General features: G+C 43.6%; 1 protein-coding gene across 1 annotated transcript in view; it reads right to left on the bottom strand.

Annotated features, from left to right (window-relative positions):
* asap2a (ArfGAP with SH3 domain, ankyrin repeat and PH domain 2a) overlaps positions 1-12785 on the bottom strand; it is a 257441-nt gene that overhangs the window by 194155 nt on the left and 50501 nt on the right. The window contains exon 2 of the mRNA XM_063037946.1: positions 225-297. Coding sequence (XP_062894016.1) covers positions 225-297 — 73 coding nt within the window. The remainder of the gene's footprint in view (positions 1-224; positions 298-12785) is intronic.

The raw sequence follows: 12785 nt of genomic DNA on the forward strand, positions 1-12785 counted from the left end.
TCGAATTTATTCTTTAATATTGGGTACAACACCAATCATGTTATTTTTATTGCAAAATCCATGGGGTTTTTTTTTGCAGTTTATCCAAAAGCTCCTCTGAGTCAAATGTGTTATTTTGGTTTGGGAACACAGGAGTACATACATTCTGAGCACATGCAGATCAAAACAAAAGGATACCCATGCCTTACTCCTTCACTGCATCCAAGTATTAAAGCAGTTCTCACCTAGTCCAGATGTGTAAATAGCTTTAACAGATTTCTTCATCTTTTGTAATACTCCACGATCCACATCTAGTGCCTAAAAAAAAATCAAAAAGTAAAGCCATTAACACCAAAACTTAAGCAAAGTTTGATCATGCACTGTAGCTTATTAATTTAGGTCAGGAACTGGAAAGGATTTTACCAGATGGAAAACTAATATTTAAGCATCAAAGCAGACTGAAATATTATTTGTAGTTGACTGAAACCAATTAGTAACTCATTAATAAAAGCATGATAATTTTCAATTCCTTGATTTGAAAAGTTGATCTACAGCTCTCTGCTGTTCCGGACTCTAATAACACAAACCCAGAATTAGGAAAAGAGGCAACATAATTATCTATTGTGCAAGCAGCAAATTGTTGATTATCATTGGCAGAAAACCCGAATTAGCTATGCTAACCTATATGAATCTATTAAATACTCATTAACACTTAGTATTATGCTTCATCAGCTTCAATACATTAACAGTATTTATGAATGACATGTTGGAGGCCCAATGTCTGTGGGTCTGAGTCTGGAGCCAATGACTCCAGTATTCTACTACCAGGGAGGGACTACCATCAGGGACTTTTTCTCAGTTAAGGATGCCTTCAAAAATTCATCTCCATTCAGTGCCTGAAACCAAATGACATTCAAGACATTAATTAATAGATCCACAAGACTAGAGTTAAGAACAACTGTCATTACTCTAATCTTTTTTAATTTTTCTTACCACAATGCTGCATCTCACCAACAGAAAAAAAAAAGGCTTTTGTGGAATGGAGTGTAGCCACAGGGGGAAGAAATATCAGATACTGTTAATGTCCATGATCTGCATCTAAGAAGCAAGGCCACATCAACATTACTTAGTGTTGTGGATCTGCAGTTCATAGACATTGCTTGAAATTACAAATAAGTAATTTGAAGCCCATAGGAGAACAAGCCTTTTACAAACATCCACGAGCACCATATATAAAGGCTGACAAAGAGACCCTAAAAAAATTGGATCACTTTTAACATCCTAGGAGCACTTCAGTGAATGCAGCAAGGGTTTTGACTTTTGAGAATTACAATAAGGTTTAATATCACTAGCATATGTCATGAAATGTGTTGCCTTTGTGGCAGCAGTACAATGCATACATAATAATAGAGAAACATAGATGTTAATTACAGTAAGTGTGTGTGTATTTTTTAATAGTTAAATAAGTAGTGCAAAACTAAAAATTTACAAAGTAGTGAGGTAGTGTTCATGGGTTCAAAGTCCATTCTGAAATTGGATGCAGAGGGGAAGAAGCTGTTCCTGAATCATTGAGAGTGTGCCTTCAGGCTCTTGTACGCTCTCCTTGATAGTAGTAATAAGAAAAGGGCACGTCCGGGGTGATGGGGGTCCTTAATGATGGATACCACCTTTCTGAGCATCACTTCTTGGAGATGTCCCATATATTATGGAGGGTAGAGCTCATGATGGAAGCTGCCTGAGTTTACATCACTCTGTAGCTTATTTTGATCCTCTGCAGTGACCCCACACCATAACAGACAGTTATGCAGCCAGTTAGAATGCTCTCCATGGTACATCTGTAGAAATTTGTGTCTTTGCTGCTCAAACTCCTAATGAATTATGGCCTCTGTCTTGCCTTCTTTGTAGCTGCATCGATACGTTGGGCCCAGGATAGATCCTCAGAGATTTTGATACCCAAGAACTTGAAATTGCTCATTCTTCCCACTTCTGATCCCTCTATGAGGACAGGTGTGTGTTTCCTCATCTTACCCTTTCTTCAAGTCTGCAATCAGTTCTTTGGTCTTACTGAGGTTGAGTACAAAGTTGTTGCTATGACACCATTCAACTAGTTGCTATATCTCACTCCTATATCCCCTCTCATCACCATCTGAGTTTCTGCCAACAAGGGCTGCATTGTCAGAAAATTTATAGATGGCATTTGAGCTGTTCCAAGCCACACAATCATGGGTGTAGAGAGAGCAAAACAGTGGGCTAAGCACACATGTCTGAAATGTCCCTCTGACTATACCCCTTGCCCATCCTCTGGGTTTTTCCCCCTCCCCCTTTTCCTTCTCCCTGGGCCTCCTGTCCCATGATCCTCTCATATCCCTTTTGCCAATCACCTGTCCAGATCTTGGTTCCATCCATCCTCCTCCTGTCTTCTCCTACCATTTTGGATCTCCCCCTCCCCCTCTCAAATCTCTTACTAGCTCTTCCTTCAGTTAGCCCTGACGAAGGGTCTCGGCCCGAAACGTCGACTGTACCTCTTCCTGGAGATGCTGCCTGGCCTGCTGCGTTCACCAGCAACTTTGATGTGTGTTGTCGGAAATGTGTCAGTTTTGATTGTCAGTGGGGGGGGGATATTATTTCTGATCGGCATAAGCTGTTGTCTTCTGGTAAGGAAGTTGAAGATTCATTGCAGAGGGAGGTACAGAGGCCAAGTTTTGGAGCTTATCAATCAGAATTGTAGAAATGACTGTGTTAAATGCTGAGCTGCAGTCAATAAACAGCATCTTGACACAGGTATTAGTATTGTCCAGGTGACCAAAGGCCACGTGAAGAGCTGATGAGATCACATCCGCTGTAGAAATATTGTGACGATAGTCTAATTGCAGTGGGTCCACGTCCTTGCTGAGACAGGAGTTAATTCTAACCATAATCAACCTCTCAAAGCATTTCTTCACCATAGATGTGAGTGTCACTAGATGATACTCATTAAGGCGGCTCACTCTGCTCTTCTTGGGCAAGGTATGATTACTGAATTTTTCAAACAGGTACAAACTTCTGACTGTAGAAATTAGAGATTGAAAATATCTTTGAACACACCCACCAGTTGATTGGCACAGGTTTTCAGAGCCTCTTAGGTACTCCATTGAGGCCTGTCACCTAGCAAGGGTTCACCCCCTTGAAAGCCAGTTTGGCATTGGCCTCGGAGACAGGTTTATATCAGGTAGCATTTTACGACAGGCAAAATGAACCTGTAGCAAAATGGTGTCAGCAACCAGCAGCAATGTTTTGCTGACAGCTCACAAAATACTGGATACTGCTCTTTCTGAAAAGCAATCGCTAGTCTGCAGCCTGTTATTTCCACTTTAAGGATGTACTTTTGAACCAACTAAACAATCTGACACTTTTACAATCTCCTGGGGGATTCAGCAAACCAAACTCTTGAGAGTGCAGGTACAGCTGAGGCAGCCATCACTGGGGGTGAACACTGCAAAGAGGCCTGATAGCAGAGAATAAAGCTGTGGTCAGCTCTATTGCTCAGTGTCAATTAAAGTGTCGAACAGGATTAAAATTGTAGTATTTTTAATATTTAAGTAATATTTGAGTAATATTCAGTTCAGCATTCAACACAATCATTCCTTAGCACCTGATTGCAAAGCTGAAACTGCTGGGCCTGAACACCTCCCTCTGCAACTGGATACTAGACTTCCTGACTGGGAGACCTCAGTCAGTCCGGATCGGGAGCAGCATCTCCAACACCATCACACTGAGCATGGGGGCCCCCCCAGGGCTGTGTGCTCAGTCCACCGCTGTTCACTCTGCTGACCTATGACTGTGTAGAAATACACAGTTCAAATCACATCATCAAGTTTGCCGATGACACGACCATGGTGGGTCTCATCAGCAAGAACGATGAGTCAGCATACAAAGAGGAGGTGCAGCGGCTAACGGACTGGTGCAGCTCCAACAACCTGTCTCTGAATGTGAACAAAACAAAAGAGATGGTTGTTGACTTCAGGAGAGCATGGAGCAACCACTCTCCGCTGAACACTCCATTAAGATCATTAAGAGCACCAAATTTCTTGGTGTTCACCCGGAGGAGAATCTCACCTGGTCCCTCAACACCAGTTCCATAGCAAAGAAAGCCCAGCAGCATCTCCACTTCTGCGAAGGCTGAGAAAAATCCATCTCCCACCCCACCATCCTCACACATTCTACAGAGGATGTATCAAGAGCATAATGAGCAGCTGTATCACTGCCTGGCTCGGGAATTGCACCGTCTCAGATCCCAAGACCTTGCAGCGGATAGTGAGGTCAGCTGAGAAGATCGGGGTCTCTCTTCCTGCTATTACAGGCATTTACACCACACGCTGCATCCGTAAAGCAAACAGTATTGTGAAGGACCCCATGCACCCTTCACACAAACTCTTCTCCCTCATGCCATTTGGCAAAAGGTACCGAAGCATTCGGGCTCTCATGACCAGACTGTGCAACAGTTTCTTCCCCCAAGCCATCAGACTCCTCAATACTCAGAGTCTAGACTGACATCTACATCATTTATTATTATATTGTAATTATGTCCTCTACTGTGCCTATTGTCTTGTTTATTAATTATTGTACTGCCCTGCGCTGTTTTGTGCACTTTATATAGTCCTGTGCAGGTCTGTAGTCTAGTGCAGTTTTTATGTCATTTCACGTAGTCTAGTGTAGCCTTGTGCTGTCTCACAGAGTCTAGCAACACACATCAAAGTTGCTGGTGAACGCAGCAGGCCAGGCAGCATCTCTAGGAAGAGGTGCAGTCGACGTTTCAGGCCGAGACCCTTCGTCAGGACTAACTGAAGGAAGTGTGAGTAAGGGATTTGAAAGTTGGAGGGGGAGGGGGAGATCCAAAATGATAGGAGAAGACAGGAGGGGGAGGGATGGAGCCAAGAGCTGGACAGGTGATAGGCAAAAGGGATACGAGAGGATCATGGGACAGGAGGTCCGGGAAGAAAGACAAGGGGGGGTGGGGACCCAGAGGATGGGCAAGGGGTATATTCAGAGGGACAGAGGGAGAAAAAGGAGAGTGAGAGAAAGAATGTGTGTATAAAAATAAGTAACAGATGGGGTACGAGGGGGAGGTGGGGCATTAGCGGAAGTTAGAGAAGTCGATATTCATGCCATCAGGTTGGAGGCTACCCAGACGGAATATAAGGTGTTGTTCCTCCAACCTGAGTGTGGCTTCATCTTTACAGTAGAGGAGGCCGTGGATAGACATGTCAGAATGGGAATGGGATGTGGAATTAAAATGTGTGGAACTGAAGGAAGAGTGAGTAAGGAAGGGTAGTCTAGTGTAGTTTTGTGTTGTTTCATGTAGCACCAGGGTCCTCGAGGAACATAGTTTCGTTTTTACTGTGTACTGTACCAGCAGCTTATGGTCGAAATGATAATAAACTTGACTTGACTTGATATTGTAATTAGATTGTTTGATTAAGCATCCTTTGTTTGCGCACATAATTCAATATGGCTTATGTGCAAGAAGTTCGTGAATGGCATATGTCAATATGACACTACGTCATACGTGAGCACCTCACTAAAAAGCAAAGGACAAAGAAAAACTAGGTAGACCAAGATCCCATATGCTGTGTTTTTTTTTATCCCCCAATTAGTTTCTGGAATTACAAAACATAACAGCGGCGACAAAGAAGTTTTCAAACACAAGCCCGAGATGAAGCACACCACACTTTCCTTTGGTAGGGGTGAGAGACGTTCAAGTTAAATGAAGCCCCCACCCAAACTTGGTTTGTTGCAGGCCCCGCTAACAGCCATGTGACTCAGCATTGAGAAGGCCACCTTTCATAAACAATAGGCATCTAAGGTCAGTATGTTTTGGTGCTCAACCAAACAGGAACATCATGATGCTTCAATTAAAGAAACCTCGATCTGAGTGAATGCCATCTAAATACTGCCCATACACATTTGCCAGTCAGCATAAAGTAACAGATTGTACACCACATAAAATTTTAGTCATAGTCATAGTAATACTTTATTGATCCCGGGGGAAATTGGTTTTTGTTACAGTTGCACCATAAATAATAAATAGTAATAAAACCATAAATAGTTAAAATAGTAATATGTAAATTATGCCAGTAAATTATGAAATAAGTCCAGGACCAGCCTATCGGCTCAGGGTGTCTGACCCTCCAAGGGAAGAGTTGTAAAGTTTAATGGCCACAGGCAGGAAAGACTTCCTATGACGCTCTGTGCTGCATCTCGGAGGAATGAGTCTCTGGCTGAATGTACTCCTGTGCCCACCCAGTACATTATTTAGTGGATACCATTGACCAAGACGGCATGCAACTTAGACAGCTTCCTCTTTTCAGACACCACCGTGAGAGAGTCCAGTTCCATCCCCACAATATCACTGGCCTTACGAATGAGTTTGTTGATTCTGTTGGTGTCTGCTACCCTCAGCCTGCTGCCCCAGCACACAACAGCAAACATGATAGCACTGGCCACCACAGACTCATAGAACATCCTCAGCATCATCCGGCAGATGTTAAGGACCTCAGACTCCTCAGGAAATAGAGACGGCTCTGACCCTTCTTGTAGACAGCCTCAGTGTTCTTAGACCAGTCCAGTTTATTGTCAATTCGTATCCCCAGGTATTTGTAATCTGACCCCCTGGATGGAAACAGGGGTCACCGGTACCTTAGCTCTCCTCAGGTCTACCACCAGCTCCTTAGTCTTTTTCACATTAAGCTGCAGATAATTCTGCTCACACCATGTGACAAAGTTTCCTACCGTAGCCCTGTACTCAACCTCATCTCCCTTGCTGATGCATCCAACTGTGGCAGAGTCATCTGAAAACTTCTGAAGATGACAAGACTCTGTGCAATAGTTGAAGTCCGAGGTGTAAATGGTGAAGAGAAAGGGAGACAAGACAGTCCCCTGTGGAGCCCCAGTGCTGCTGATCACTCTGTCGGACACACAGTGTTGCAAGCACACATACTGTGGTCTGCCAGTCAGGTAATCAAGAATCCATGATACCAGGGAAGCATCCACTTGCATCGCCGTCAGCTTCTCCCCCAGCAGAGGAGGGCGGATGGTGTTGAATGCACTGGAGAAGTCAAAAAGCATGACCCTCACAGTGCTCGCTGGCTTGTCCAGGTGGGCGTAGACATGGTTCAGCAGGTAGATGATGGCATCCTCAACTCTTAGTCGGTGCTGGTAGGCGAACTGGAGGGGATCTAAGTGTGGCCTGACCATAGGCCGGAGCAGCTCCAGAACAAGTCTCTCCAGGGTCTTCATGATGTGGGAGGTCAATGCCACCGGTCTGTAGTCATTGAGGTCGCTGGGGCGTGGCGTCTTCGGCACAGGGATGAGGCAGGACGTCTTCCACAGTACAGGAACCCTCCGGAGCCTCAGGCTCAGGTTGAAGACATGGCGAAGTACTCCATATAACTGAGAGGCACAGGCTTTGAGCACCCTGGTACTGACACCATCCGGTCCTGCAGCCTTGCTTGGGTTGAGAAGTTTCAGCTGTCTTCTCACCTGTTCAGCTGTGAAGCCCACCGTGGTGGTTTTGTGTGGGGGAGGGGTATAGCCATGAGAGCAGGGTGGGGGACTGTGAGGAGGGGTAGGAGGGGAGAGTGGAATATGTGTTGGTTGGGGGCCGACAATAGATGGCTCATGTGGGGGATGGGCAGGGGCCACAATGTCAAATCTGTTAAAGAACAGGTTAAGTTTGTTGGCCCTGTCCACACTGCCTTCAGCTCCTCTGTTGCTAGTTTGCCGGAACCCAGTGATGGTCCTCATCCTCCTCCAGACCTCTCTCATGTAGTTCTGCTGGAGTTTCCACTCAAGCTTCCTCCTGTACCTGTCTTTAGCCTCCCTGATCCTGGCTTTCAGGTCCCTCTGTATTGCCCTCAGCTCCTCCCCATTTCCATCTCTAAACACCCTCTTTTTAGCGTTCAGGATGTCCTTAATGTCCTTTGTCACCCATGGCTTGTTATTTGAATAACAAAGGACAGTTCCTGTCGGAACACTGCAGTCCACACAGAAGTTGATGTAATCAGTGATGCATTCTGTGAGCCCATCAATATCCTCTCCATGTGGCTCACAGAGAGCCTGCCAGTCTGTAACCTCAAAACAACCCTGGAACGCCTCATAAGTCTCCTCCGACCACTTCCTCACTGTCCTCGAGGTTGCAGATTTACTCTTCACCAGAGGCACGTAGCAGGGTTTTAGATGCACCAGGTTGTGATCTGACCTTCCCAGTGGGGGAGGGGAGAGGAGCTGTATGCATCCTTAACGTTAGCGTACATCAAATCCAGGGACCTCTCCCCTCTGGTTGTACAGCTCACATACTGCGTGAAGTTGGGCAGTGTTCTAGTATGGTAACCTGGTTGAAGTCACCCAAGATGGTAATGAGAGCCCTCGGGTGCTGGGTTTGTAATCTGGCTATATGTTTAAAGAACATATATTAATAAATTTCAGCTTTATCAAATAATTATAAGAAAAAGGAAAGGAATAACAAAGTAAAAGGGCCCATTTTAGTTAACCCAATGCAAATGTGCACAAAGTTGAAGCTCATACAGGAGCTGACTAACTCACACACTGGAGCCACAATCCGTGTGAAAGCACATTCATCCCAAATGTCACTGGAAATCCATCTCAAACAACTGGGCACTCTTATCGGGAGTATTGGCTCTTCCTCCTTGGAGCCATTCATCAGCACAAAACATTTTGTGCAACAGGAATGCTCCTTCCCACAGCATCCTCAGCCATCTTCCCTCCTGTCCTCTCCATAGCTCCTGCCAAAAAAAAACACGTACCAGACTCTCCATCACAAATCTCTCTCAAACTTTCTCTGGATTCTACCATCCTGATGGGCTAACACAACATTCCTAAGTTGTACATCGTAGCCCCTTATTTTCAGCTGAAAGCAAACATCCTAAAAGTCAAACTGCTTTTACAGAACTGCTAAAATGAAGAACCTACAGTACAGCAGTAAAAATCTTAACCAGGGCATTACGCTCTTCTCCCCACCAAAAATAGTCACGTCCTCATGACTCTGGAATTTATTAAACCATATTAATAACACAGTATTCAAATGAATTTCATGATTCCAGGACCTCCTACCTATTTGTAAATTGAAGTAGCCTATCTCACCATGGGAATGGTAATAACATTGTTTCTTCGATACATCTCTGCCAGCCTAACTAGGCATTTCCTGACTGAGTCCGCCTTATCTCATCTTCCGCTTCTCCAGCTTCAAACACTCTTTGTGATCCCTCCTGCCTGCTAGAGGGTGCCTCCCCCATCTCCCATGCTCATCTTCCTGCAGCTCAGATACCCCTGCTCCATGACTGAACTTAAGTTCCTTCAGTTTAAGCAGGTGCTGCTGAACATCATCAATCTCTGCTATTGCTAACTGCCGAGACCTCTCCGGGAAAGAGGTGTCCTCAATCGTTCTAATAGTGTGGTGAATACTTGAGCACCAACATCAGACTCGTCAGTAGAAACGGCATCTTCACATTCCAACATCTTCTCAGTTAAATCTCCTTTTCTATTCTTCAGGCATCAGTGAGCCATCCAAGTCACATGGCCTCTATATCAATATCCTCACTCTAGGAGACTGCTTCTTTCCGTTTTGCCGGAAAACTAGACACTACCATCACAGGAAAAAGAGGAACAGCTGGCATCCCATGTCAGAGGGTAACTCTCTCCTTGAAGTGTTTTTGATAATCACTGTCATCTTGTTTGCATAGACAGCCGAACATTTCTGCAGTTCAGGTTTCACCAGCACTCCTGTGAGTTGGCATGATTCTTCTTCCTGATCATCAGGAGCACCCACCTGGATGGCCGAGGCTTTGGGCATTTCACCAAATTTGGGATTTCCTGACACTAACTACTCCTCCAGGATGTAACACGACAGGTTTAGACTGGATGTACCACACAGTTCCTCGTTTCTGTTCATCATTCTTCTTCAGAGGAACTTGCACTTTCTCAAAAGCAGCTCTGAACACAGGGTGAATGGACAAGGATTTCAAAATATTCTCTCCATTTCTCTCCTTGCACGCTACCATGAGTCTTCTTACAACAGAAGTATTTGTTCCCACAAGAATGGAAGCTCCACCTTTTCCGACCACATCCAAGCAGACCAACACTGGTGAGTCAATAGTCTCAGTCACTTCAACATCTGCTTCTGAAAACTTCAGCTTCAATGACAAGTAACCATCCTCTAGGTACTCATCAGCACTAAGCCTCCGACCTCAAGGACACTGAGTGGCATCAATGTTAAATGCATCAAATACCGGTTCTAAAAGGATCTATAAACCAAAGTAATTTAAGAACCTGTGTCAGGTATGGCTCTAGTATAAACACCTCCAATCCATACGGATACAGCACTTAGTCCCGCTAAACCATCAGGAATAGTGTTTTGCACTTTAGTATTTCCCTTGAAACAATGATTTGAACTTATCCTCTTGGAGACACCAGCCTATTCCTTTACTGGGTCCCTCCTTAGATTTGCCTCTTCTCTGTATAATTAACCACCAACTTACTTTTTGAAGATTTTCCTGCCTGTCACAGTCTCGCTTGAAATGTCGATCTTCTCCACAGTTGTAACAGAAAATACCGGTCGCCTCCCTAGACAAGAGACCCTTTTCAGCAGCAGTCCACTGCAGGTTGGTCGGGTTTCCAAACAGACGTATCACATTTAGCTGAAATATTAGCAGACATCCATTGAATCAGCTCAGTTTGAAGGTTTTCCACCTCGTTCCTCAAATGCTCTATCTCTGTGGCATCAGGGGTCACTTATGCAACAGAGGCTACCACTGAGGACACCACTGAATGCCACCTTTGTGGCACAATGCTGCAGTTTCTCCAACCTGAAAATGCAGGCAGACAGCTTCTCTTCTTCATCCTGGAATGTGTACCTAAATTTCCTCATCAGACCAGTTGCACTTTCAGCAGTGCCAAAAGCATTTTCCAGAGCTTGCATGTAATTAGCTGACATGGCTAATGGGTTTTCTGCCTTTAGGAGCCTCCCTATATCAGCTGCCAGACCTTTTAAGTTCTCTACCAGTCTCTGTTCTTTCATATTATCTGAGCACTGCCATTCATCCAGTAACTGAGATGCCTGCTCAGCCCACATCAGGTGAGGGTTTGACCCCAGAGAACACTCCCCAGCCTACAGTAACTTCGGCTATCTGCAGATACAATTCTGTAGTTAATCAATCAGTGATGCAATAGCCAAAACCAGCTCAGAATTTAAATCAATTGCTGAAGAACCCATTATACCAGCCTTTCTCAGCCTTTTTGGCCTGGAGAACCCTTGAAATAATTTTCAGGCCTCAGGGAAACACTGCATAAAAACTATTATATCTACAGCTCACGTACGTTAGTGTGTTCAGCAAATTGTACAAATAATAATCCAAAAATAATAGTCATTGCGGTTGAGTAGAGAATGAATTTTTAGCTAACCTTTGTTGGAAAAAAAAAGGTAGTTAAGCCTAGCTTACCTTTCTTAAAATTAATCTCCTTCTTTCCCTTTCATAAATTTAAAAAACTTTTAAATTTTTCTAAAGGTTGGCTCGGTACATTTAATTCAAGGTTGTAAATTGATTTTAATTAATAGTACTTACAATGTGAAAATTTATTTGCAATATTGAAGCAATGACAACATTAGGATTTTCTCTTTTTTTTAAACAAGAGAAATGAAACCTCTCATGAAGCCAACCACTGATGGGGCAACCCATTAGTACAGTTTGTCCAAGACAGAGCTTTTGTTTCCAGATATGAAAAAAAATATTAAATACATCTTGGCCTTTGCTTGTTTTGGGCAGCTCTTTGGAACAGAAAAAGTTTTCTTGAATTTCTCCTTCATTTACAAATTTTACAAATGCTACAACATGACATTTACTGGTGAAATCTGTTGATTCATCAACCTGGATAGAGAAGCTTCTTATTTTTAAGTTTATCACACAAAACCTCTTCACCATCATGTGACATATCATCAGTACTTTGGCTTATTGTACTGTTTGAGAGTGAAATCTTTTCAATTTCTCGTATTACATCTCATCCTAGCACTATCATTTTACATACTGGCATTATTAGGTTCTCATCAAGTGTGTTACTCTTCCTTTTTTTTTGCCAATAAGTTCTGCTACTAAGTAACATGCTTCCTGAACCCTTTTACTGACTGCGACTTTATTAACAAAAGATTTACTCTGTTCAAGATACCAATAGCCGTTTAAAATAATCAGCACTTTTACGTGTCATATGGCTGTGATTTATAGTTAGGTGACTTTTCAATTTTGCTGAAGCCATTGCTGCATTTGCAAGTTATCTGCCAGAGGCTAAGTACAATGGAATAGGATAACTTGAATCACCAGTCCATGTAAAATCCATTAATAAGTAGCTTTCATTGTAAAGACGGACTTTTTGGTGTGTCTGTTGTTGCATAAGAACAGATAGTAATTAATTAAATAAAAACGCAAAAAATACAAAAATGTTACAAGACAAATCACTTCTAACCTACACAATCCACCTTTTGCAACGTTTACAAAACAGGATGCAGGCCCACAGCTGAGTCACGTCACATAAAAATTCCTTCTTTAGAATGAAAACTTCCCTCCAATTTTCTGCTATAGTGATAGAGTTTGTTCGCCTTCATAAGTCAGTCGGCGACACGCAAGGGAAAGTTGGAAGAGGTAATTCAGGAGGGAGAGGTTGACGTCACAGCCCAAATTGGGTGAGTCCATTCAATGCTAGCAAAAGGCACTTCACGCTCAACAGCCGACTGTCCTCCTATCCATGCAATATAGCGCTCATCA

Source organism: Mobula hypostoma, chromosome 2, assembly GCF_963921235.1.
Source record: "Mobula hypostoma chromosome 2, sMobHyp1.1, whole genome shotgun sequence".
Classification (NCBI taxonomy): domain Eukaryota; kingdom Metazoa; phylum Chordata; class Chondrichthyes; order Myliobatiformes; family Myliobatidae; genus Mobula; species Mobula hypostoma.